The sequence below is a fragment of the Drosophila sechellia genome, chromosome 3L (genome assembly GCF_004382195.2).
Source record: "Drosophila sechellia strain sech25 chromosome 3L, ASM438219v1, whole genome shotgun sequence".
Classification (NCBI taxonomy): domain Eukaryota; kingdom Metazoa; phylum Arthropoda; class Insecta; order Diptera; family Drosophilidae; genus Drosophila; species Drosophila sechellia.
The window spans coordinates 8,734,712-8,760,409 of record NC_045951.1 but is presented as its reverse complement, the minus strand read 5'-3'; the positions used below and the strand labels follow the sequence as shown (position 1 = coordinate 8,760,409).

The 25,698-nt window shown below is 40.9% G+C and overlaps 3 protein-coding genes across 7 annotated transcripts; 1 reads left to right on the top strand and 2 right to left on the bottom strand.

The window, feature by feature from the left end:
* Positions 1 to 212: 212 nt before the first annotated feature.
* LOC6604958 (54S ribosomal protein L12, mitochondrial) lies at positions 213 to 1,022 on the bottom strand. Its single transcript, XM_002029765.2, has 2 exons — positions 917 to 1,022; positions 213 to 864 (listed from the first exon to the last, which is right to left on the bottom strand). The coding sequence occupies exon 2, from the start codon at positions 851 to 853 to the stop codon at positions 305 to 307; it is 549 nt and encodes a 182-aa protein (XP_002029801.1). The 5' UTR covers positions 854 to 864; positions 917 to 1,022; the 3' UTR covers positions 213 to 304.
* A 229-nt stretch (positions 1,023 to 1,251) lies between these two features.
* LOC6604957 (gram-negative bacteria-binding protein 3) lies at positions 1,252 to 2,805 on the bottom strand. The gene has a single exon (XM_002029764.2). The coding sequence runs from the start codon at positions 2,785 to 2,787 to the stop codon at positions 1,315 to 1,317; it is 1,473 nt and encodes a 490-aa protein (XP_002029800.1). The 5' UTR covers positions 2,788 to 2,805; the 3' UTR covers positions 1,252 to 1,314.
* A 517-nt stretch (positions 2,806 to 3,322) lies between these two features.
* LOC6604952 (translational regulator orb2) lies at positions 3,323 to 25,583 on the top strand. 5 transcript variants are annotated; one of them, XM_032719370.1, is made up of 11 exons: positions 3,328 to 3,841; positions 8,088 to 8,190; positions 8,582 to 8,979; positions 9,857 to 9,918; positions 21,060 to 22,571; positions 22,633 to 22,840; positions 22,903 to 23,175; positions 23,238 to 23,429; positions 23,521 to 23,601; positions 23,688 to 24,262; positions 24,339 to 25,583. In XM_032719370.1, exons 2-11 carry the CDS (start codon positions 8,166 to 8,168, stop codon positions 24,763 to 24,765), a joined length of 3,753 nt encoding a protein of 1,250 aa, XP_032575261.1. In that variant the 5' UTR covers positions 3,328 to 3,841; positions 8,088 to 8,165; the 3' UTR covers positions 24,766 to 25,583. The 5 variants fall into 5 exon arrangements, with proteins under 5 accessions (XP_002029798.2, XP_032575261.1, XP_002029795.2 ...); XM_032719371.1 differs by lacking the exon at positions 3,328 to 3,841 and adding an exon at positions 4,546 to 4,948; XM_002029759.2 differs by lacking the exon at positions 23,521 to 23,601.
* The last annotated feature ends 115 nt before the right edge of the window (positions 25,584 to 25,698 follow it).

Below are 25,698 nucleotides of genomic sequence, written 5' to 3'. Positions count from 1 at the left end.
AACTTAATATAACTAATAAAAGAACATAAACAATTGAACATTGAAATAATCAGAAATTTAGAATAAGGAACAATACAAAATTCTAAGTAAACTAACTGTAGCTATACCATAAAGTATTATGTAAATATTTCGCGAAAAGTATTTTAACTACTTTAGGCTGAAAATGTATCCTTCTGTTTTGCACAAAAGAAAAAATGGGGTTAAACAAAACGTAAAGTTTACAGCAAATGTTGCCTGGCTTTTTATTAAAACAGTAACTAGCAGCTAAACGCAAAGTGGGTAAACAAAGACACCATGGCCGATCCTACTCGATTTCGATGATGGCGCCCGCCTTGGACAGTGCCTCCTTGAGCTTCTCGGCCTCTTCCTTGGGGATATCCTCCTTGACGATGGTCGGTGCGCTCTCGACGAACTTTTTGGCCTGCACCAGGTTCATGCCCTCGAGTAGGTTCTTCACCTCCTTGATCAGCGCAACCTTCTGCTTCTCGTCGAACTTGACCAGCTTGACCTTGAAGGAGGTCTGTACCTTCTTGGGCGCTGCCTCCTCCTCATCCTCGGCGGGCGCAGCACGTGCCGACCCAGCGGCGAATTGTGGGGCAAATGCGGTCTCGGGCAGGTTCAGTTTCTGTTTGAGCAGGGTGCTCAGTTCGGCCACCTCGAGGAGATTGAGGGCGGCGATGTTGTTGACAATCGAGTCCAGTTTGGGGTTGGGTGGCTTGGCGGCTCCTTCCGGCGCGGGAGGCACCAGTTTTTCCGCACCCGAGACTGCGGCGGCCGGAGCCGCTGCACTGTACATGCGATGTAGCTGCACTTGGCGCGAAATCTGGCGCAGGGCGAGGCGTGTGATGTGCATCTTATTGGTATCTGCAAGTCTTAAGTTAGCAAATTGTTCAACTATCATTTATTATCCATTTACTTGCGCTTTTCGGATGACAAAATAAATTCTATGGGCCGCAGCAGCAGGTTATGTGAGCAGTTTATCGATAAACAGCCAGGGCTGCAAACATTATTTGGTTGAACGGCAGTGCCATGCTTAAATAAAACCATATGGTTAGAAAAGTAACGTAAAAATAACGCTAAATAAATCATTTAATTTACAATTGTTTTTTGCTTATTATAAAAATATATGTGTAAATTAACATGGAAATTTATTCAAAAAAATAAACAGATAAGAAACTTTGAACTAGCTTTTCTTTTAAGAAACATCTCCCATCTATTTTCTTGCATCTATAATCAAATAAATATATAAAATGTATTGTATAAATGTAAATTACATTTGTTTTATTTCCTAAGCTTGTAATTCAATTACAGAGTTTACAAAGAGAACACCTTCACGTAGTCGATCTTCATGTGGCCCTCGTCCAGCCAGTGGTCCCTTATCTTCTTGACTTCCTTCCAAAAGGCCTTCTGCGCCTGCGGCGCCTTCTCGTTCCATGGTTTGACCTCGTGCTGGTACTCGTTAAAACCGCCCACGCTTAGTCCGAAGGTCAAGTAGAACTCTTGATCGAAGGGCGCCAGTCCAGTGCCCTCCTCCAGTTTCTGGGCCTGCGGTAAACTCTTTCCGCCGGCAGTCGTCTCGCTGAAAGATTCTTTAGCACTACCCTGGACACACCACTCCTTGCCGTCCACCAGCCAGCGAAGTTCCCTGGGTGTCCATTCGAGAGTGTAATTGTGGAAACTATCGCTCCAGTCCTCGGAGTTATTTCCAGTACCTGGCTTCAGGCAATTCTTGACCGATCGCAGCGGCTCATCTGCGAAGAGCACGGCCGCGCCATACAAATCCAGATTACCTCCATTCGGACGGGTATAAGCGATTCTCAGCTGTCCTGACCGATAGTCATCCACTCCGTAGATCGGACGCTTGGGCTGCAGCCAGATTTGTGGAGTCACCCACTGTGCCCTCGGCATTTTGGCTCGCACCTCCACGCGACCGTACTTGAAGGAGAAATCCTTGGAGGAGAACTGAGCGGTGACCATTGGCGGAAGTCCGTCATTCATGGTTCGGCCATTCCTTACACAGTCGTGGGTATTCGCTTGTCCCGTGCACTTTTCACCCAGATCCAAACTTTCTCCCGATCCCTTCTTGAATTGTTTTTTCATTGTGTTCGTCGAGAGCACCACATGACCATTGGCCAAGCACAAGGTTTCCGGAGCGTCATCCACGTAAACATTAAACTCGTAATCGGGTTGACCGGAAAACCTGCGTTCCGCTTTCCACTTATTGGGATCCAGCTTTGAAGCATTGAACTCATCCACGAACACCAGCTGTCCGGCACAACGAGTGGGTGCTCCATTGACCTCGGTCTTGGGAGTAGTGCAACCCAATCTTATGTCGATATCCGGATCGGCAGGTGGAGTCCAGGGAGTTGTGGAGACTGGAACCACAGGTGGATGTGGTGAGGCATTATTACCACTGTACCCATTGACCACAAACGACCCGTCGTCTTCGCGATAACCCAGTCCGTTGTAGATAACGTATGTCCAGTAGTACAGGGTGTCGCCGGGCTTTAGAGCCGTAGTCCGGTCCCGGAAGGTCCAGCGTCCGTTTTTCGCTTTGACAATGTCCCGTGCCCAGGTGCCAGCCTCCAGGCCCTCCATCTCCTCATTTAGTTTGCCATGGAAGGCGAACAGGGTGATGCCCTCCTCGTCGGGAATTGAGACCTCGAATCCCTTGGGATAGAAAATTTCGATCTTAGCCTTGGGTACTTCATACCCCTGAACGCCAAGGAGCAGGAACAGCAGTTGGAGGCAGCAGCTCCAGGCCACAAAGCGCGATGCATCCGCCATTGTGGGAATACCAATTAAAACTGCGATGAGCGGTCAGACAAGTCGGGCTTGAAAATCTGAGAATCTTATCAAGAACCGGTCGAGGCTTTGTTTGTTAAAGGTGCACTGCAAAAAAGCATACACCGTGGAGTATTATCGCTGATTCTAAAGTCTAAAGCCTATGTTGAAGCAAGTATGTGCCATCGTAGCTAAAAATAGCAATGGCCGATTTAATCAACACAATAATTTGTACATTATTTTATTTTAAATAATTTTTGTGTTCTTACATATAAATATCTTGAATGGTAGTATTTTCTAAGTGTAATATTTATTTGAGATTTTTTTTTGCCAATCTTTAAAGAAGAGCGGCAACACTCCCATGAGAAGAATTTGGGATTTACCCAATAACAGTCTTTGGTGTAAACTTTTAGGAGTATGAGTAAGAATAAAGAAGAACATACATAGAGATTTCAAAATGCCCGCTTAATAACCAGCGAAGTTGCCCAACACTAACATATCAGCTGTTTGTAGTCTATCGATAATTTTGCTTGCGGTATATCGCTGTAGTAATAAGGGCATATCAGTGAAAGATTAAACTATTTTGTTAATAGTTTCGATTATTTCCATTAGGTAAAAATTTAAACAATACGTCTATTCTGAAATAATAAGCTTTGCCGTGTAGCAGGCGACGAATTTCGATGAAATTCTGAGTCTCGTCCATGTGCTTGTCTTATTAGCTTTCGTTCTCTCGGTAGAAAAATTTGTAGAAAATATCACACACGGGAAAAAACAAAAACATGAACATATTTTTGTAAAATATTTAATACGCGAGCAAGACACAGCGTACACGTATATTTTGTGGTTTCGCATGTTGTTCGTCGGTGTTTTTGTGCAATTATTTGAAAGATTTAGCCAAACGCGAAACGCAACGGAAAGAGGAAAATACAATAAGACAAAAACAAATTCGCAGCGCGTGTGTCGTTGAATGTCGGTGGTTGTGTGCGTGTGTGCTGCTGCCAAAAGAACGCGGATATAAACAAATTTGGATTTGGATCGTTGGAGCTGTTTTGTTATTGTAAGTAATGCAGATTTATGTAATTCGCTAGTGTGTGTGCTCTTTTTGACCAGTCTTTGTTGTTGTTTCCTCGCTAAGAAAACAGCTGTGGCGTTGCCAGATAACATAGCGCTTTATGTAATTTTCAAACGGGCTGAATTACGCATAATTGCAGTGCTTAGCTTAGTTGTTACAACATTGGGGGGCATTATTTATTTTTCTAGCCAATTACGAGTGACATGTAAAGTTATCGATATATCGATTGCCTCGTTGAATGGGTTGTAATGGCGAAGGGTGTTCGAAACACCGCACTATAGGCTGAATTGTACCTTTTTGTGACCAAAATAATATTTTTCTGTAATTGAGTGTTGTAAATAGCGCTAATACACCTTAGCTGAAACAAAAACTGAGTTCCATCTAGTTTACCTACAACTGCGAAAAAGCATATTAAATTAAAGAAATCCCTATACAAAAACTAGTTAATTTAATATAATGGGCGGTGCCACGCCCAGAATTTTTGGTATTATAAAAGATATGGGCTGGTGTCACCTAATATCCCTCCGTTTTGAAGTTATTAATTTTGGCCACAAAAAGGTACCATTAAGCCTACAGTGCACCGCACGAAAGCAAAACAAGCGAGAATGATTGATTTTTCGTCGTGCGTCTTCGGGCGAGTGGCAGCTTCGCGGAAAAGCGGGCAGCATTGAAAACTTTTGGTATCACAGTCGTTTCTGACGAGCGGAAGGGACCGCAGCTCGGGAAAATCTGTAAAAGAACAACACGCGAGGGCGCTCTTCTTAAATTTGAAAATTAAATGCAACTAAATAGCGTAAATTAGTCAAAAGTGTAAATAGTTAAAATCGTTTTATAACCAAAAATTACCAGTGGGAATCGCTTATTAGAGCTGTGTTAAAAATAGTTACCGTTGTACGGAAAGAGAGAATCGAGTGCAAAGGAATTTTCCTACGTCACAGGCTGTGCGTTTGTGTGAGTGTGCACCCCCGGAAATGTAACACGCACACTGGCGCAGGAAAAACTTGCACCTGAAAGTTTTCGTCGTGTTTCCACCTTCGTGCGCTCTCGGCATTCGACATAACACAAAAAAAAATTTGAATAACGCAGCAAAAGGTTAGTTATCCGCTATTCAGTGCACCTGTCAAAAATCCTATTTAAAATTCGGACTTATTTGCCCCAGTTTTTATCCAGGGCTGACATTATATACCGTCAGCGCGTGTGTATATTAAGTGAGTGTGCGTGCGAGTGTGTGTGTGTGAGAGAGTGTGTACGTAACCAATTGGAACTGGGGCAACTGGCAAATACGGCAACGAATCGGTGGAGCAAAGCAAACGCCGCAATAAACCCCTAAAAAATCTCCAACCCCGTGAAGGAAGCGCGAGAAAAGCTGGCTGAAAGCTGCAACTTGGCCCAGTTACTTTGGCTCTAATTGCAGACGTGATAATAGAAGTGCACACAAAGCATAATATTTCCAGGGGGGTGGGTGTGGGCCAAACCAAAAAGGGGAGAATAAAAAACAGCAGCAGCATGACAAACAATAACAAACTTCATTTGCCAAGAGTCTTTCAACCAAATTTGTTTGCCCACACACTCATGGATACAGATAGAGATACAAAGATACAATTGCATTTCAGTTGAAGATGAGCGGCTCTTCTTCTTTTTCAAGTTTCTCGGTTTCTGAGCTATCGAGTTGGTAAACAAAGTCTCGAGTTTTTGGGGGTGGCAGGTAGAATAACTGGTTTTTTAAATTAACACTTGGCCACATTCAGGGGTAGTTTTTTAATGGGTTTCTTCGTATCACTTTAAAGCATTATCGCAAAATACGAGTTAAGATTTTATTTTCCCTGCTGCACACCATAGTTAGATACATTTTCATTTCACCGAAAAAGGTTATAAGAATTGGGTAGGTTTGTTTACTAATAATGCATTATTGCAATATTTTTAGAAAAGATTGAAGTGAAAAACTAAATATAAGAAAGCGATACAATTACAATACATTACAGAAATATTAAATTTAATACTAACTAGCAATTCTAAAGATATAAAAAACACGAAACTCTTTAACTACTGCCAAGTATCTTTTGTAGGAGAAGCTGTGAAACTTGAGAAAGTACCCCTAAAATGCCCCAATCCTAAGCCGCCGCTCTTTTTGAGACTGAGCCAAGCAGTCTGTGCTTTTGGCGGCACATTACACTTGTTTACTTTTGAAGTGTGCGTGTGTACGCCTCTGTGTGAGTGAGTGCTTCGTGGTGTGTGTGTGCTCCATGGGGGCGTTACTGTCATTGTTGTTGTTATTGCTGTACGTCGTCGTCGTCGTTCCATCTTCGGCTATTTTTTGGGGGTCGCTCTCGTCTCGTTTGTAGGGCAAAATTGTGTATTGATTATGCCAGTTTTATTTTCCTTTTGGCTACATCCCCAGCCCAGTTTCATAAACTGGAAAAGTGTGGGGCACCTGCGGTCGGTTTTTCATGCCCGACTGAGCCATTTCATTGGCACAGCGATTTCGTTGTCTCTCTGCATTTAACTAATTAAGAGCCTCTGTCTGCCCATCTCCCCCCTTTTTCAGAACAATAGACGTTTTCCGGTCGCTCAGCCCAAAATGAAGTGCGTGTCCAGGGACAGACGAAAAGCTTTAGAAATTGGATAGTTAAGTGCACTCTTCGAAATTTTCAGATACTTTGCATATCTTATTTTTTTACTTTTTTAAGTAAGAAGATTAAGAAGAAAACAATACATATCATCATATGTAACTGCTCCTTTAAGTAGGCAATACTTTGTTCAAAAAGAGTTTTTTCTAGTATTTTTGAACATTACTCAATTTATTATTTTTATTTCATTATTTATAATAATTTGACCACATTATATAATTATATTATTATATATTATAAAAATTATATAATTTTGATTTTAAGGGCATATTTTGAGAAACGAAACGTAGTTTCTTTCAGTGTTTCTATATGCTGTGCGTATTATATGCAAAACGGGTAGCATATTTGACCGACATCGGGAACAGCGGGCTCTGAAAATCGTTTGCCTCCTGGGGTGGCTTTTGTAATTGGAAAAGCGATCAATTGTAATCCCCCCACCAGGCGGGGGTTTTCACTTGACTAGCGCTACCAATTTAGAACTCGCTACCCCATTATCAGGCCATATCTACACACTTTTATTACTCATGCACAAAATACGAAAGGCAAAAGTTTAGAATAGCACTTGTTTATTTGTTATTTTTGGCCCGTCGCTTGCCAAGTTTGCTTTTATCAATAATATGATTGATTGCTGTTTGGTTCCATTGTTTTTTTGTTTCACTTTTTCCCACAACACGCATTGCACATTTTGTGACCCATTTTATCTTTGGCTTTTCGTTGTTAGCCCGATTAAAGAACGTGAATAGATAGTGAATTTTTTATTAGCCATAAAAATAGCTCAGTCACATCGAAACGCAATGACCAATGCGCTCTGTGCAAACCGTCAATCTCTAAAAGATCAAGCCAATTTAGATTTTAAAGTTCAATGGGATATGTATGTATATTGCCCGAATAAAGCAGTTTTATAGGCATATTCTCATTTAGTTTAATATAGTATAGTCTGTTAAAATACAATACAATGTCAACATATTGAAGTGAAACTATTCACCCAATTTGTAACCAAGCTCTCTGAAACTTAAATTTTCTTATCTAATATTTTCTTCATTTTCCTTTCATCGTTAAATGGTTGAATTTTCTGCGAAAATAAATTTCTTCGAAATGATTTTCTGATGAGCTGGCGAAGATCGGCCAAACGTTCACTGGCGAAAATGTATTAAGGGTTTTAAAAATAGGAAAATAAAAATTAATGTCAAATAGCTATTGCTGTCGCTTTGTTGTTGCTGCCACTGCTGCTTTTCCCCGTACGATTTATTTATTTTTAAACGCAATTACGTGCGGCTCTAGTGCTGCGATAGCAAATGAGAAAGGGGGTGTTGTGCGGCGAAAAGTGGGCGTGTGGAGGAGGTGGAGGGGCTTGTTTCCCCCCAACAACACACGCATGACGTTGACATTTCGAAAACAGCAAGTGTTCAGGCCAAAATATGATCAACATATCGCCTGTCTAGCAACCTACCTATATACCCGCCTAACGTTTCGTCTTTCTACTTCACTATCTTTTCATGTGCCGCTGATTGATGTTTGGGACACTCGGATTCCGATTGCGCGGCTCCACAACGATTCCGATTTCAACGTGCTCCAAATTTTACATTTTCCCATTTCCCATGAAGGGCATCTAGGGCAGCAGCGGAACTGAGGCGCAGCGGAGCCGCCCAAGTGCAGCTGTAGAAAGTGTTGGTGCGGGCACCATGGACTCGCTCAAGTTACCAAAGGGTAAGTTTCCGCACCCGGAGATCTCTGGGGAATTTAACCTGCTCAAGTGGAAACCCCTTGGTGTCACACAGTTGACTTAATGTGAAGATAAATAAATCAACGCCCGTTTTGAGTTCTCACGTTTGCAAATTAATCTTTTTCAAATGTCAAATGATTACTAGTTGTTGTCTAATCATATGGAGTTTGATTATATTGTATTATAATATAATTAATTGTCTGTATTGATAACAATTTCGCTTTTTGATCCAACTGATTAAAAGTAATTGAATTTTTTATAATAAAATGACACTCAAAATTATTTTAAATGAGCAAGTTGACATTCCGAAGATGACCCCTTCCTATAAATTGCTCTCGATTGCTGACAACTTAACCCGTATTTCCCATTCAACAGCAAACAGTGCCACCAGCAGTGCCAGCGGCAGCAACAGCAACCTGTCCGGCTCGACTTCTGCGTCCGCATCCGCAGCCACATCGCCCACATCGTCGGGAACTGCAGTGGGTGGCATTCTATCCGGTGCCCCAAAATCGCCACCTGGCCTGGGCAGCAGCACCCCGATCTCGGTGCGATTCAATGCCAACGAGGAGTCCCTAGACGACATCCTGCAGTCCTTCCATCAGAGCAAGCACAGTCCCAGTGGAGGAGCGAGTGGCGGCGGAGATGCCTCGCCCACATCGAATCTGCTCGGGATGAAGAACAACGGGCTGGGATTGGTCGTGGGCAACTGTGACTCTCTCTCCAGCAGTCCATCGCAGCCCCAGATGCAAGGCGGATCCGCGTCCCTCTTCGGCGTAAGTAGAAAGTGCAGCAATAGTGAAATTATTAGTTTTGTTGGGAGTCAGCTTTAATAGGTTACACGTGTTGGTATAGTCACAACTAAAAATAACCAGCTTTCAAATATGAATATTTTGCAAATTATTTACGGCTAGCAGTTTCAAACATGCTAAAAAAGCATAAAAATAAAGTACTCAAATACAAAATGATTTCAGTATTATAGAAATTTAATGAAGGGAACAATTCTAGGTGTATATTGTAGATACTTCAAAGCCTCTTTATGTGGCTGTATAAAATCCAACTGGAATGGATGGAAAGTGTCTAATCTAGAGCTGTTGGCAGTGAACCCGATACTTTGTTTACTTTCCGCACCGTTCGCCCTCCTTGAACCCCCTTATCTCTTATCGAAACAGGCCGCCACAAACTATGATTCATATTCATTTGTCACAATTAAACATAAATTGTACAGAACGCGCCGCGTTTGTTCGCTGATCGTCGTCGGTCGCCAATTAGCATTCGCCTGGCCAAATTAATGGAACATTTATCTTTTGATTTCTGTGTACGGCCACAAATAGTTTCACTTTTTGACTGTCCGATTTGGGATTCGTATTTAGATTCGGATTCAGATTCAGATACAACGGGTACGAATGCGTTGGCTTCGCAGCGAACGTCGCGTGTGGCTATTTCCGTGGGTTCGGGGCGGCATAAGTATGTGATTTTTGCTGCAAGCGCAGAACACTTGCCAAAATTTGCAACAGATGTGCCGCTGGCGATTGCAAAATTCATTTGGCATTATTACTCACTATTGCAAAATGTTCTTTTCGTTTCATCTCTGCCAATGACGATGCCCCCCAACTGCAATGATGACGATGTGGATGATTATCTGAACGACAGAACGACGAAGTTAGTCTGCGCAATAATTTCATGCAAGCCGGTGGTTTCTTCAATCGAAAAAGGTGAGTGCCGAAATTGTATAACACTTTCCTGGGCGGATGATGTGTGTCCAAGTGTGTAGTTAACAAGGAACCGTCGTAACACTAATGTTGTTGTTGTTGTTGCTACATATGCGTCATGCGAGCTAATACATATATCCCACACAATATATATCCATAGTTTCACACACACAAAACACCGGAAATGCATGCATTCGATAGCCAATCCTACGAGTTAGTTGTATCTATAAGGATGTTTTAATTTCAAACCCCCTTGAAATGAAATCTTTGCTCGTGTGGAAACTTTAAATTTGCGAGCAACAATCTTTGTTCTGTGATATGGTTTTATTTTCTAGAGTTTCCGTTTTAAAAACTACAAGTGGGATATTACAAATCTCGTGTGTTTTTGTTATCTGGAATCTATGTGAAACCCGCTTTTAAGTTGCGACATATTTAAAAGGTCTTGGGATTACTTTATTTCGCTGAAATCGACTTTCCTTAAAAAAGTTTTTTTTGGCCCCAAGTTCGTTGACCGTTGACCCTACAACATATTACTTGGCTGCAGTTTTGTGACTTTGATTTTATTTATGCGCGCGTATATATATGTGTACATACATATATACGTGCATATGTATATCCTGCACCATTCGTGCATTTTTAATGCACTCCGGCTGCAGCCGTCGTGTGCCAATGGCCGTAAACTTGCCCGTCCGTCGGTCTACGCTTTTGTTGCTTTTGTCACTGCACAACTGCATTTGTTGTTCCTACTGCTACTGCTGCTGTTGTTGTTGTTGTTGTTTGGAGCATCTGTGGAGTGCACTAGCTAAAGGATCTGAATCAGCAGCGGTGGTGGGTGCGCTTTGTTTATGCTGCCTTGCAACATGCAACATATATACGTGTGTACCTTTTTCCTTATTTATTTTTTTTTTTGTATCCTCTGCCCGTCTGCAACTTTCAACTCAAGTGCCGCCCCGTCTGGCCCAGTGGGCGATGGCTTGCGGTGGGTGGGTTTTGTCGTCAACGGGACATCAACGTCACCAACGTTCCGCTCAAGTTCTCTGTTTCTGTCTGCTCTCCATTTCCATTTGCTTTTTCATGCTGCTTTTTCACCATTTCCCTTGCTCGCCTTGTAAATATTGAAAAAGGCAAGTCTAGCTGGGATTTTGCTACCTGAGAAGAAGCTATTGCCACCTTCAACCGTTTGACGTCACTGCGCTTGCCTAATTCGCTTTATTGATTTCCGTGAGCTGATATCGTATGCAAACACGTCTATAGCGTCTATTGGCGGTCTTGAAGAGCATTTGGCTGTCCGATTTTCAATTTGGCCATCAATCAGAGTTGACTATTTTGTGTCGCCTCGCTTTAGCAGCACACTGTATTCATTCATTTCCGTTGCCTTTTTAATTAAGTTTCCGGGGGCTAATTGCATTTTATAATTGCATTTTTCAGCACTGCCTGGTGCCGTTATCATCGTACGCAAACCTCTCGTTTCGATGATGGCGCTGCTGACTAGTTGTCGTTGCTTTTGCCTTTCCGTTGCTCTTGTTACGCGTGCCCTTATCATTCAGCTTCACACCACCACCACCATCTATCCCGTTAGCCTCCCACGCAACCACCCACCGCCTTTCCATGTTGTTGCCGCTTTTTTATCTATTTACACTTGTACACGTTTCTACATGTTTGTTATACACACATTTCATCATCGTCATCAGCAGCAGCATCATCATCAACTGCAACAGCAGCAGCAACATAGGGCTTTGGATGCCACCTTAAGACACCCATTTCACCGCCCCTTACATTTTCACCCATAAACCCCACCCCCCACCCACCAGAGACACCGCAGGCCCCCATCAACGCAAGTTGTCTCGTCGGCGACGTTTTAAATTAAAAATTTCCATGCAATTTCATGTCTCGGTGGCCTTACAGTTGGGCAAGCACTGCACTTGGCCGAATCAATTAGCATGAACGTGTCAAAGCATCAACACTCACACACTTTAACACACAAGTATTGGCCAACAGTATGCGACGGCACCAGCAGCAGCAGCAGCAACAACAACAAACATAAACGTAACGAATTGATACACATTTGAACTATACACATAGTTTAGTTTTCTATTAGCGGACATGTGTACTCGTTACCTCGTATTAACCCCTTGCCGCCCACTGTGCCGCGCGACTATTTTTGGTTGGCTTTCTTTTGTTACTTTTTTCTAGACGATGATTGTCCTTTTTTCGGTTTTCGTTTGTTTCTCTGGGCAAATTGTTGACTGCCTCGAAACGTTTGTTGTGCTAAGTGTTGGATATTTTCCCTTTCGTATTGAAAATCATCAAAATCAATAAGAATACATATATATGTATATAAAGCAATCGATCGTTCGCGGGCACAGTGCTAAAACCGAACTAACTAATCCAAAAATATACTCAACTGCTGTGCCTATATAACTGCGCCTCTTTCAAAAAGATAATATGCTAAACCTTCGCCAAAAACAAACAAAAATAAACCACAAAGCGCCAAGAGTAACATGAAATTTTCATTTTGATTGGATGTGTCGCCAAAGAACCAAGCCACCACAAAAAGAAAATAAAAAAGAAAACCACCAAGACAAAACTCGTTCCACCACCACCACCACCACCACCAAATGCCACCCACACCATTTACCACAGCAACAGTAATCCTACACCACAACCGCCAACAACAACAAAAAAATCGGGAAAATTATATATATAACAAATAATACCAATGCAACGTCGAGCATAAAGTTGAATTAAAAAGGAGCAATTTATGATATGAGAAGATAGGATAGGATAGTTCGGATGGTTTAGGTATTTAAACAGAAAAATTTTCAATTTTGGAAATATAAAGATTTAGCTCTCCATTTGAAAAAAATATTTAACAATATTTCATTGCATTTCTTGTCAAACATTTCTTGTCATAGCAGTAGGCTTTGAGAATAATGTATTCTAGTATAGTAGCTTGTCTGATGTCCACATATGTCATTTCTAGTTAATATTTCGACAAAGCAATACCCAAAATTTTGTGTGTGAATGTGAGTGTCCGTAAAAATGTATAACAAATTTGTTAATTTCATGTAAGTTCCGCGTCGATTACACATATACCGTAATATTTTCAGTTTTTCACTGTTTTCGTTTACAATACTTTTAATTTTCGAACGCCGGGCGGCAATGGGTTAAGCCTACACCTAAACTAAACACTAAACCGAACCGAACCAAATCCGAATCCGAAGCAAATCCTTGAACAAATTGCTCCTTTTTCATAATGCAAAAACTATACAGACCTGAATCAATCAGAATCACAATATCAGTCCAAAATCCAAAAATCATCCACTAAAATTGCCAATGTTGTAAAAGCCTCTTCATCTTGTTGTCCCTTCTTCCTGCAGTTGCGGTGGCCTGCCGAATCTCAATCTCAACAAGCCGCCCCAGCTCCACCAGCAACAGCAACAGCATCAGCAACACCAGCAACATCAACAACATCAGCAGCAGCTCCAGCAGCACCAACAGCAACTTTCGCCGAATCTGAGTGCCCTGCACCATCATCATCATCAGCAGCAGCAGCTGCGGGAGGGCGGAGGATCACATAGCCCCTCGTCGCCGGGCGGAGGAGGCGGAGGATCGCCGTACAATGGCTCTCAGGCGGGCTGCAGCAGCGGCGGCATCTCGCCCATTCCTCCCCAGATGGGCGTGTCGCCCAAGTACCGTCGCAGCATATCCTTCCCCATCAAGGGAAACTCGCCGACAGCTATCTATGGCAATATGCACATGGACGGCATGGGTAGCGGGCACATGAATATACCGACACTTTCGATTGGAAACGGTGGTGGTGGCGGATCTAGTGGCATGGTCTCAGCCGGAGCAACTGGTGGCGGAGATGCGCCCTATTTGGGCAACAGCTATGGCAACATGATGTCGTCCAATGGACAAATGCACCACGGTGGCGGCATGGATAACTCACTGTGCGAGTATATGCGCAACATGTCGATGGGTGGAAATGGTGGTGGCGATGGCAGCAACAGCATGTCTTTAATGCAGGACAGGATGCGCGTGATGGGCGGTCCAAAGCATCTGAGCGAAGCCGATGCCATGGCCATAGCAGCCAGTGGAAATGATCCATCCGTCTACCTGAATGCCCTCAAGATGGGTTCGCCATCGAGGCTCTCTCCACACTCGCCGCACTCACCCATCCAGGGCGGAAATGGAGGAAACGTCGGTGATGGCACGGCTCGCTTCTCCCGTAAGGTATTCGTTGGCGGTCTGCCACCGGACATCGATGAGGATGAGATTACCACTTCGTTCCGGCGCTTTGGGCCATTGGTCGTCGATTGGCCACACAAGGCGGAATCCAAGTCGTATTTCCCGCCCAAGGGATATGCCTTCCTGCTGTTCCAGGACGAGAGCAGTGTGCAGCAGCTGATTGACTCGTGCATCACGGATGAGGACAAGCTGTATCTATGCGTTTCTTCGCCGACGATCAAGGATAAGGCAGTGCAGATTCGTCCTTGGCGCCTGGCCGATGCGGATTATGTGCTTGATGCTACCATGTCACTGGACCCGCGCAAAACGGTGTTCGTGGGCGGCGTGCCACGTCCTCTGAAGGCCTTCGAACTGGCGATGATCATGGATAGATTGTACGGTGGAGTATGCTATGCTGGAATTGACACCGATCCGGAATTAAAGTATCCAAAGGGCGCTGGACGTGTGGCCTTCTCGAATCAGCAGAGCTACATAGCGGCCATCTCGGCCAGATTTGTGCAGCTGCAGCATGGCGATATAGACAAGCGTGTGGAGGTCAAGCCCTATGTTCTGGACGATCAGATGTGCGACGAGTGCGAAGGTCAGCGTTGTGGTGGCAAGTTTGCGCCCTTCTTTTGCGCCAATGTCACCTGTCTGCAGTACTATTGCGAACACTGCTGGGCCGTCATCCATTCGCGACCTGGACGCGAATACCATAAGCCGCTGGTCAAGGAGGGAGCCGACCGGCCGCGTGCGGTCCCTTTTCGCTGGTGTTAACGGCGGCGCTGGTAGGCCGCGCTGCACGACGAGAGACGCCAACAGAGGGAGCAACGACACCGGTTGTTGAACGCAGCGCTGGCAGTGCCCAGAATCATAACAGAATCATCAGGATCGGGAGGAGGTGCAGAAGGAGCGGGAGTGGCAGCAGTAGATGCCACTGGCGGAGATGCAGATCGAAGGCGAAGAATCTAGTAGATAACCATTAGAGACAACACACGCACCACCTACACTCACTCACACTCACACACAACAGTCGGATACCACTCTCATAAGCAAAAGACAACTGCCCGGAGGAATCACCCATTCCGAAGGGCAAGGTGCAATACAACGGGAGCTGGACAAAGGTGTCCCTTGAATAGCCACCAGAGTCTACAGTTTTAGAGGCGAGAAACGAGAGCCTACAGAAAGCAACATAGTTTTTAGTTCTTATTTATTCGGCAATCAGTTTTTTTTTTTTTTTTCGCGCTTGCTAGTTTTACATTTGCGTAACCGAAATTTTAGTTTTGATTTTGCGTTTAATGCCTGCACAGTATTTTTGTGTACTTTATATTTTTAGCAACATTTATGTTATTTAATCTCACAAAACAAAAAAAGGAGCCCTCGTAGTCAGCCAATTTCTTCGCAAAAGGCCGTTTACATATATAATAATCTTTTTGTAACTAGATAACTTAGTAGCCATCTTGTATGCCAATCGAGGCTAGTCCTAAAATTATTAGTGAAGCTGCTCACCCTCTCTCGAAAGGCTTTTTGCTGGAGTGTGCAGGGGCTGTCCTTAAGTTCCTAAATTGTGAAAAAATCAAAACTACATCGGTTTTTGTATTAGCCCTTTCCGAAATTAGATCAATTTATAAAATTCTTACAAAAGACTTTAGAAAAGACAATATGCAAAATGTCAGACATTTGTATGCTAGCTATTTCTTACGACACAATTGGTGTCTGAGTAAGAGATCGCTTAATCATATCATATCTGCATACAGTTAATGGGGATCAAAAAACTAATATTGTTATAATCCCTATTTACTTTTGTTTAATCCTTACATAACACGGTCTTTTAGCATTCCCACTGAAGAATCGTATATATTATCTGTGCAATATATGCGATTGTTCCCCATTACAGGCTACTAATTCTTGCTTTTCAAACACTTATATAATTATTGTATGTAAAAATCGTACAAAGCTTATAGAACACACAAAACAAAGCATCGCCAATATGTGGCAAATGCTTCCCCGTTACATGCTACTTATTCCTGCTTATTTAACTTATATAACACTTATATAATTAGAGTATGTGAAAATCGTACAAAGCTTATACACTTACTAAACGATTCTTAACTTGTTATCACTCCTGCCAATAGGTGGCTTTCACTACGATTTTCACACGACTCTGTTTTGTGTTTTGCTGGCACATAGATATTTGAAATCACACTAATTAATGAGTTGAAACCCCACACTCTGCGAAAGTTTTTTCTTTCCTAATATCGTTGGCTCATTTTTAATTTTAATCTAGTCTACACTCACATACACGTACGTACACAGACAACAACAACAACACATTTACACTGAAAGTCTGTTTGCATTTGTTGCCATTTGGCTTAATGAAAAAAAAAATAATAAAAATATACATATAATTATAACTAAAATGTAGAAAAACAGTCAAATTGCTTGTGTTCAGTATTATGATTTATTTATGATTTTCCACTGAAATGTCATATTTTGTTTATATATTAACCAATTGTTTTTGTTATTTAATTTACGGCGTGTTGCTAACTAAGGGACAGCGGGCTCACCTCCCGAAGATATAGAAGAACGTATATATTATTGCAAATATATAAATATATCTGTATTGTAAAAAGTAATTTTTATATACGACATACATCTATTAACACTATGAATACTTGTATTAGACAACTTTTTATATAGAAACTTTTGTATAAACTTTTTTTTATTACTCTTATGATTATTCAGAAGTTAGTTTAGTCCGAACAACTGAATACAAAAATAAAACCAAAAACACGAAGATAAATAGACATGCTAAAACATCTAAAGAAAATTTAAATATATACAACTTATGTGCAATACTATTTCGTGAACGATTCGAGCGTATTACTAAATACCAAATATATATGTATCTGTACAAACATAACGTATACAAGATAATTGCAATCGTATAACCAAAGTAGTCAAATATTACCAAAACCCAATGGTTCCCAAACTTTCAACTAATTGGCATGCGTTTTTTGACATGCGAACAGGGCTTGAAGTTCGCGTTTGGTTATTTCCCCGTGAATCCTAACTATAAAAATCAAATGAAATATCTATCTATACCTAGGGCAATACTTACGGAAAATTATCAAAATGTAAAACGAGCAAAATTATTTTGTAAATTATACGAGTTAAGGGACGAGACAAAATTTGCTACGTTGCATGCAAACAATACGATATTTTTTCTATTCTAAAAGCAAAAGTACTAAAGATCTAATTCGAATTGATAAACAAAAAACGTGAGAGGCCAAGTCGCTTTGGACTTCTATGATATATTAATAAATGATAGTCAAATCTATTAGCAAATTTTTGCTCGCGCTTTCTTTACAAGACAACAAAAAAAGCAAAAACGAAATTCAAGTCATGCAAAGTTGTAACTCAAGTTGATTGCGTGGCACTTTCAAAGAAAAACAAGTTTATAGCAATTTTTCTAGAATTTTTATATTACAATAAACTAATGAATATGTATCATATATGTATACTACATATATATTTTTTAAACCGCAAAACCAATTAATTAGAGGACTCGAAGCGTTCGTTTGATTTGGTTATAATTTATTACTTTTGAATACTTAACGAAATATCGTGTATTTAAAGCGAATGATTCTACACAAAACGAAAACCAAAAAGCCCAATTAAATATTATATCAAATACAGCAGCCTGCTCTATGTAGTGTTAAACAATTTGTGCAAATATGTAAGCAAACGCGTTGTTCTAAAACTTTCAAAGTAATTAAATGCTAGTCTTTAAAAAGGCAAAATCTGTTACAAAGCAAACACGGAACGGAAACGGAAATCGGTTAGCGGTAAACGGCAATCGGTCAATGGCTATCGATAACTGTGCGTAATGATGGTGTTTTTTAAATGTAGTAAAATTTAATATTTTATAGATTTTTATACTTTTATATAACATATACTTTATATTTTACCTGTTTAACAAAAACTCAATGAAAATGTTAAAAGAACTTAATGTGCTATAAAGAAGTAACTTATCAAACAAATATTTTACTATACCAAAAAAGTTGATAGAGATGAGAATTCTTTACGGAAAACCGCTCAATGTTTTTGCTGCTAACGACATAGGAATCTGGAATCTTGTGTAGCGTGTTAAAAAATATTTATATCAATAAGCAATCCTTAAACCTTTTGTTTTGTTTCATAATTTATTTTGTTCCCCGAGTATTCTATAAAAATTAGGCAAAGACAATTATGTTATCCTACTTCTGAGCTTGGATTACGGATATAAGTCGGATTGACAGCTTTAGTTTTATAGAGAATCTTGTTATAGATAAATGTTTATGTTGACTTTTTTATATGGATCCTGTTGTTATACCGATAATGACAATGAGAATTTGTATGCCTAATTCTTAAATATATTTTTGTATCTTTTGTAGTTGCTAGTAGTTTCCTGGTAGTTTAAAAAAAAACCAACTCCGTTGAGAAATTTTTATACTTTGTTTATTCTTTTTATACGTATACATATTTTTAAAAAAATATGACAAAAAACAATATTTGATATATACACTTTATACAAAAAAAAAATGGAAAATTAATGAAAAAAAGTTTTTGAAATTAATAAACGGACATAAAGTAAATTGTGTTTTATTTATTTTTATATATATCTTGTATGTAATTTTTATAACATTGTAAATAAATAAAACTTTTAACTTAGCTGAACCACAAAAAAATATAACAAGAAATAAATAAAAAAACAAAACTGTTAGTACATACAATTAAATACTTAAACGATAAGAAAGACTCTGAAAAGGAAAGTATTGAAATTCGAACTTATTACATACATACTTAAATATGTTAACTGAACATCTAAACAGCAAATTGGTCAATATGTGTTTTTTATACCAAACAAAAAAAGAAATGAATTGCATAATTATATGAAATTTACACGTAGTACAATTCAATAAATTTAAAACATAAGTTAATATTTTTGACGAACCCCAAATAAATGCTTCAAGTAACTGCTAACGAAAGATAAAACAAAATATATAGAAAAATACACTTAAGTCAAACCGTGCGTAGTGCATTATGCGTATTTAAGTCGCATTTTGATTTTGCTAGTGAGAAAGAACTCTTCTAAAATAAAATTGGCAACTGAGGACGAAAATACTCTTCATTTCGGGTTGGACGGCACTTAACTAATAATGTGGAGAGAGAAATTTGATTATTTTTTGAGTATTTTCATAGCACAATTTTTGTACAGTATATGGTTTTGTAGCTAGCGAAAAAGTAAACCAAACGCGTTTTAAATAGACAATTTTTTAGCCTCAAACACTTGAGCTCCAGAACGATGTGGAAACAATTTCAATTTTACGCTAATTGGATCAAAGCTTAGATCGCCGTAAAAAATAGATTAAAAACAGCAAAAGACAAGGTTATAAATGAATATTAAAAACAACATTCGGTACCTTTTAACATAATTAATGAATTTTATAAAGCATCAAATTGATACTGAAAAATTGTAGCCTATAATGCTGGTGTACGGCACCAGCACTTCCATTTTAATTTGTCTTTGATCGTGTGCGCTGAAAACAGAGTGACATATACGCCTATACACATATACTTACGTCTATATATATATGTACATATATATAATGTTTAGTACTTCGAATAAACTGAAATTGAGCGCCCTTACTAATGTATTCCTTTTAGCAAAATATTCAAAAAAAAAAACCAATACAAAACAAGCAAAGGCATATAATTTTTTAGCATTATACAAGTGGAAATATAACAGACAAACCATATAAATAGTAAACCAAAAACCAGTTGGCAGATATGGAAACTATATAGTGAATCAAATAAATATATATACATATATGACACGTAATCTTTATGAAGCGTATAAAAACAAGAAACTAGCGAAATATTCCATATTTTATAGTAATTTTCAATAAACGTAATTTTTTTTTATTTTTACAAAATTAAAGTTGAAAAAATGGAAAATCAATAAAAAATATTTGTAGTTTTCTAAAGCCCGAAAAATCAATCTGAAGGGAAAAAACTGATTTAACATAATATTTGTAAACAGTTTCGATTTCCTTGCGTGTTTTTTGCTCCAGACATTGAAGCGTTTTTAATTAAATTACCGGAAAAATGTTTTAAAAAATGTTACGAAACACAAAAAACCGAAACAGACCATAAAGTATAAGTATGTACTAAAATAAAATAAACAGGAATAGAAGTCAATGACGAAATCCAAGCCTAAAACATATATTAGAGACATTCGCGATTTTTCAAAATAATAATAAACTCAAAAAAACTGTAATAGCAAACCAAGATATCAGCAGTACTCCAATGCAATATTTCAAAGGAAAACGAACAAGGATAACGAAGTAAACAGAAACCAAAACATAATTCCAGCAAGTCATATATGAAATAAATTAATACAAATATGTAATTCCGTACAGAGGAAAGTATACATATAGGATTATATTATAAACAAAATGTATTCAAGAACAAGGTCGTTTTTTAAGCGATTATATACGACAAAACCAAATTGGATTAACACTAAACACCCCACATAAAAACACTCTCAGTCACTGAGGCAAAAATGCAGGTTATGAAACAAGTAAATAAAACATAAATGACAAAAAAACATATATCTTCATTCAAATAAATACTTTTTCTGGAATAATACAAAGCCACCGTTTTTTTGTATTCTTAGATTTGGGAAAAGAAAGATGAAGTTTATGAAAGTGTTCTTTTTAAATCATGTGTATTGATTGAAATTCGTAGCATACTTTCTGGGGCAACATTTACTTGCACGTCTTCGTTTATTTAGTCAATAATGACAAAGCAAACAATGACATTTTATAGAGCTTACAATAAAATAACCAAAAACAAATTCAAAATTTCAGATCCGGCAGCATTGAAGGTGTATCACCGACGTCCAGCGGTCCAAGCATCATATCCACATTGTCGGCGGCCAGTACAGCAGGTGGAGGAGGCAGCTCCGTGGGCGGAGCTGTCGCCGCTGGCGATAGCAGCTCTAGCGGTGGCACCTGGCGGCTAATCAAGGGCAAGGTCACACAAACCATCGAGGAGATCAAGTCCTCAAAGCTGCCACCAACTGCAGCCATACCTATTATAGTGGCTGATCCACCATCAACAGGCTGGAGCAACGATCCCGACTCGGACACCGAGTGCCTCACCGTGAACACATCCATTAGTGAGGAGCTTCCCCTGGACTTGGAGCACAAACAGAACTCCGATTCGGACGTGGAGGCCGAGCTGCTGCAGCACGATAGCATAAGCTTGGGCAGTGGCGACGTGCCAGCAGTGGCAGCCACTGGCCACTCGGAGCGATCTCGTCTGCGACGCGGCCTGGCCCACATTCGATCCAAGGTAAAGGCCAAACAACAAGCGGCACCGGCCATGAACAAAAAAGATGTCAGTCCCAGTGGTTCAACAGTGCCGGCAACATCGGTGCGCACCGGTTTTCTGCGGCGGCGCAACGTGGTGGAGGCGGGCAGCGAGCCTTCCACCAGCCAGCAGGCGGAGATTGCGATCGCGAGTGGCAAGGTGAAGAAACGCGGCATCCTGCTGGCCCGCAAGGACGTGGAGATCGAGTCTGGCGTGGAGGTGCTCGAGGATATGATTCCTTCAACTGCAGTGCAGATCGATCACTCTAAGGATGTCGCTAATAAGCGAGCGGAAGAGGTGACCGACGCTGGAGCTGATGCCGATTCTCGAGCCAGTCTAACCCTTCCTGTGGCGCCGGGCGTTAGTACGCTGGCTTTCGCCGACTCATATGTGGGAAAAGAATCAGCTGTTCGGGACACCCGGAGCAGGATAAGCTTCTTCTCCAACCTAAGCATGCTTAGTGTTTCCCAGTGGCGAGAGAAGCATCAGGGCGCCACGGCATTTGCTCTTCCAGTGCTTCTTTCCGTCTTACTGATCTTGCTGATGATTCTGCCAGTACCCGATTTTCTGCGAGGAGTCTTCGCCACCCTCTTGTTCTTCACGGTAATGGACTGTTGTGGTGGTCATCTGAGAGCTTTGTTCGAGGACTTTATGCTGACCACGCATCCGGAACGAGTGGCCTTTGCCATTCCCAATTACAAATTCATGCCGATTTGCGAGATTCCTGCCGTGGAGGAGCACAAGACGATCAAAACATATGCGGGCTGGATGAATGAGATCAACAGCTATGACCCCAACACGTTCTCCTTTAGTCTCACAAGAGCGGTTTATGTGCGATTGGATGGAAGTATCTTAAAGATGTCGGGCACGAACGCCCGGATCCCTAAGCGGCGCATGTGGAACGAACTGCCAATCGATCGTCACAAGATCCTGTTCACGGATCATCGTTCTTATGATCTCAGAGACTGCCGTATAGAATTGCTGCCTTTGGGTCTCGCCAATAAGCGGTAAGTGCTTTCGCTCTAACTTGTAGTTTGCGTTAATCACAGTATTTATTGTTCCCTTCAGTTTCTTTAATCGCAAGTATCCTATACAACTGATCATCAAGAGTAACAGGGATATGGCCGATGAGCAAAGCTCCGTGGAAAGCCAGTCAGAGCCAACGGTTAAAACGGATGCCAAAGAAGCTAAAGCTGCGTCCTCATCGGGAACTACACCACCCGGAGGAGAGGAGGAGAAACTAGTGGATTTTGCGGGCACGGTTATGCAGGCAGATGTGAGTTTATCCTATACGATTGATTTAAATCGCAGCTTGTTAAATTTGATTATTGTCCACAGTTACAGCAACTGCGGAACACGGTTAATCCGGACAAGGAGCTCAACGACATTACCGTGCCCTGTGGCGATGAGGTGCGTTTACTGCTCTTCTCGAGATGTGATCGGGAAAAAGAAGACTGGTATCGACGTTTCACAAACGCCAGCAAGGGCTTAGTTCACGAACAGGACCTCCAGGTGCCAATGGCCCGATTCGTGGAAGATTCTGATCTTCAGGCGGCGGCAGCTAGACAGGCCTTGCTCCTGGTCACTGGAATGGGAAAGGCTGGCGTCAAGGTGAGCGAACCCGAATGGAATTCAAGAATATTTTCCTTATGTTTGATTCTATACCGTTTTAGTCTGAAGATGAAATTTCGGCTGGGAAAGGTAATGATGAAACTGATCAGCAGACGCCAGATGGGCAGTTTGAGAATATCACCGAAGAGGACTTACTCGACACACCCAAGGATGAGTCCTTCGATGGCATGATCATGAGTGCCAATGTGGCCAGGAATTCGCCTGAATACGTTCGATTCATGGCCGTTTACCAGGTACGTAACTGGCTAGCTACCTTTGTTTTTTAGTCTTTTAGTTTTGATTTGTTTGTATTATTATTTGTTATTTCTAATTGGCTTTTGGTAGAAGGCTTGTAACCAGAGCACTATTCCTGTTACCCGAAGTTCCGTTGGAACAATGCGTACCACTGATCGGCGGCCAAGAAAAGTATGTTTTTATGGTTTTATTTAATTTTCATTATATAAAAGATGCCAATTAAGTAAGCAAATAGCTAATCAATCACCTATTTGTAGTCTCGCCGTGCCAAACGTCAGGAAGATGAGCTGTGGAAGGGCATTGACCAGTCACTGTTCTTGGGTCCTTCCGGCAGCATTGTGTGGGCTAATGTGCTTCTGGGACGATGCCTATACAGCTGGCTACACGATGCCATGCTGCACGAGAAGCTCAAAGAGGTTTTGCAAAAGAAATTAAACTCTATTAAGCTGCCCAGCTTCATGGAGGAGGTTATCATCACAAACATATACTTGGGTCAGTCCCCATTACTATGTCATCGTGTCTCCCAACCGATGCTGGATGAACGCGGCGTGTGGATTGATGCCGATGTGACCTACGAGGGATTGGCACACATAACAGTTACTACAAAGCTGAATCTGCTGCGCATACGCAGCAAGACAAAGTCACCAATGGCCACCGATAATGTGCCCACCACCTCAATTCTGCCGGAGCAATCGCAGGATTCGCGCAGCCTTTCAGAGGTAAATTCGGAAAACGTCATCTATGACAGTGATGCGGAGAGCTCGGGCGGTTCATCCACTGAATCCGAGAGCCCACCGCCGGGAAATGCCCCAGAGAATGCGGCTGGAACGGAGTGAGTATAGAAAATATTGCAACTACTGGTTTCTTTGGTGCTTAAAATTCTAATATCTTTTCACCTTATTTTCCAGATTCTTTCAGAATTCACCCGGCAATGCGCGTCGCATCTTTAAGATTGTCGACCGCATAGCCGCCTCTAATCTATTTCAATACGCCACCGAGCTGCCGTACGTGCAACGAGCCATGGAGAACATGAACGCGAATATCACACTGCGTGTAGATCTCAAAGGTTTGGTGGCCCGTGGCACTTTAAATGTGCCACCGCCACCATCCGATCGAGTGTGGGTTAGCTTCCGGGGACCGCCTCGCCTTTGGATATCCACCAAGCCCCAAGTGGGCGACAAATCCGTCGATTGGTCCATTGTGACCAATGTCATTGAGAGCAAACTGTGCGAGGCTGTAAACAAGTTTCTGGTCTATCCAAATATGGTAGACTTCTCCATACCATTCCTGAGTAACCCCAACTATGATGAGGAGCAAGGGAACGCAGCCAACTAAATACCAAAATATAGAGGAAAAGGCAGGGAATAAGAAAAGAGATACAATTTATATTCGATGAATTTAACACAAAATGTGAGCGAGATTTTTTATGTTTACCTTGTTTATTTTTAATATAAACTTCAAGCTTAGAATAGATCTTCGATCTCCAGTTCCGGTTTCGAATACTTAATCGCATAAAGTGATGAGTACAAGGGACGACCGATTCCAAATGACAAGTTACGAAACGCTTATTTTCATAACATTCTGTTCAAACTCAAGAACAATCCCAATCTTAGCTACAATAATTTTCACTTACATATATCAAGAAAGTCTAATAAGAAGAATATAGCATGCATATTGAATATGCCGCAACAGCCGCTCTGTGAGGTCATCACGACAAGTATTCCAATAGGATAATGCAGGCATCTACAGCTCTATAACTTATCCACTATTCTAAACGAATAACTACAATATACACACCTATACATAGAAGATTAGTCCTAGAATGCGTGTGAATTTTAAATAAGAAAATCTAATTTTATTTGCAGTATGTGGTTATTTGATCGGTGATCAACCATTAAATGTATGTACTTAAGCGTTTGTACTGTTAAAAAGAACGCAACTAAATTATGAACGAGCGGAAATGGATCCGCATATTTTGCCAAATGAGAACAAAACTATTTTCTTGGGTTCCAATTTATACAATAACTACGAAATATCATTTACACGGTTGTTTCCAGGCTACACAACTAAGTAAATCATTTTAGCTCCACGTATATATAAATATATTTAAAAGTTTTTCGTAAATAAATGATAGCAAAGTGCTAGCACAAAAATGAGTTTTACTTTATTTAAAAAAGGCGCCTTTCTTATTGGAGCTTTTAAGCTCTTGTTAACATACTGTTAACATTTAGGTGTCGCTGTTATTAACATATGCGCAAACTTCCAAAC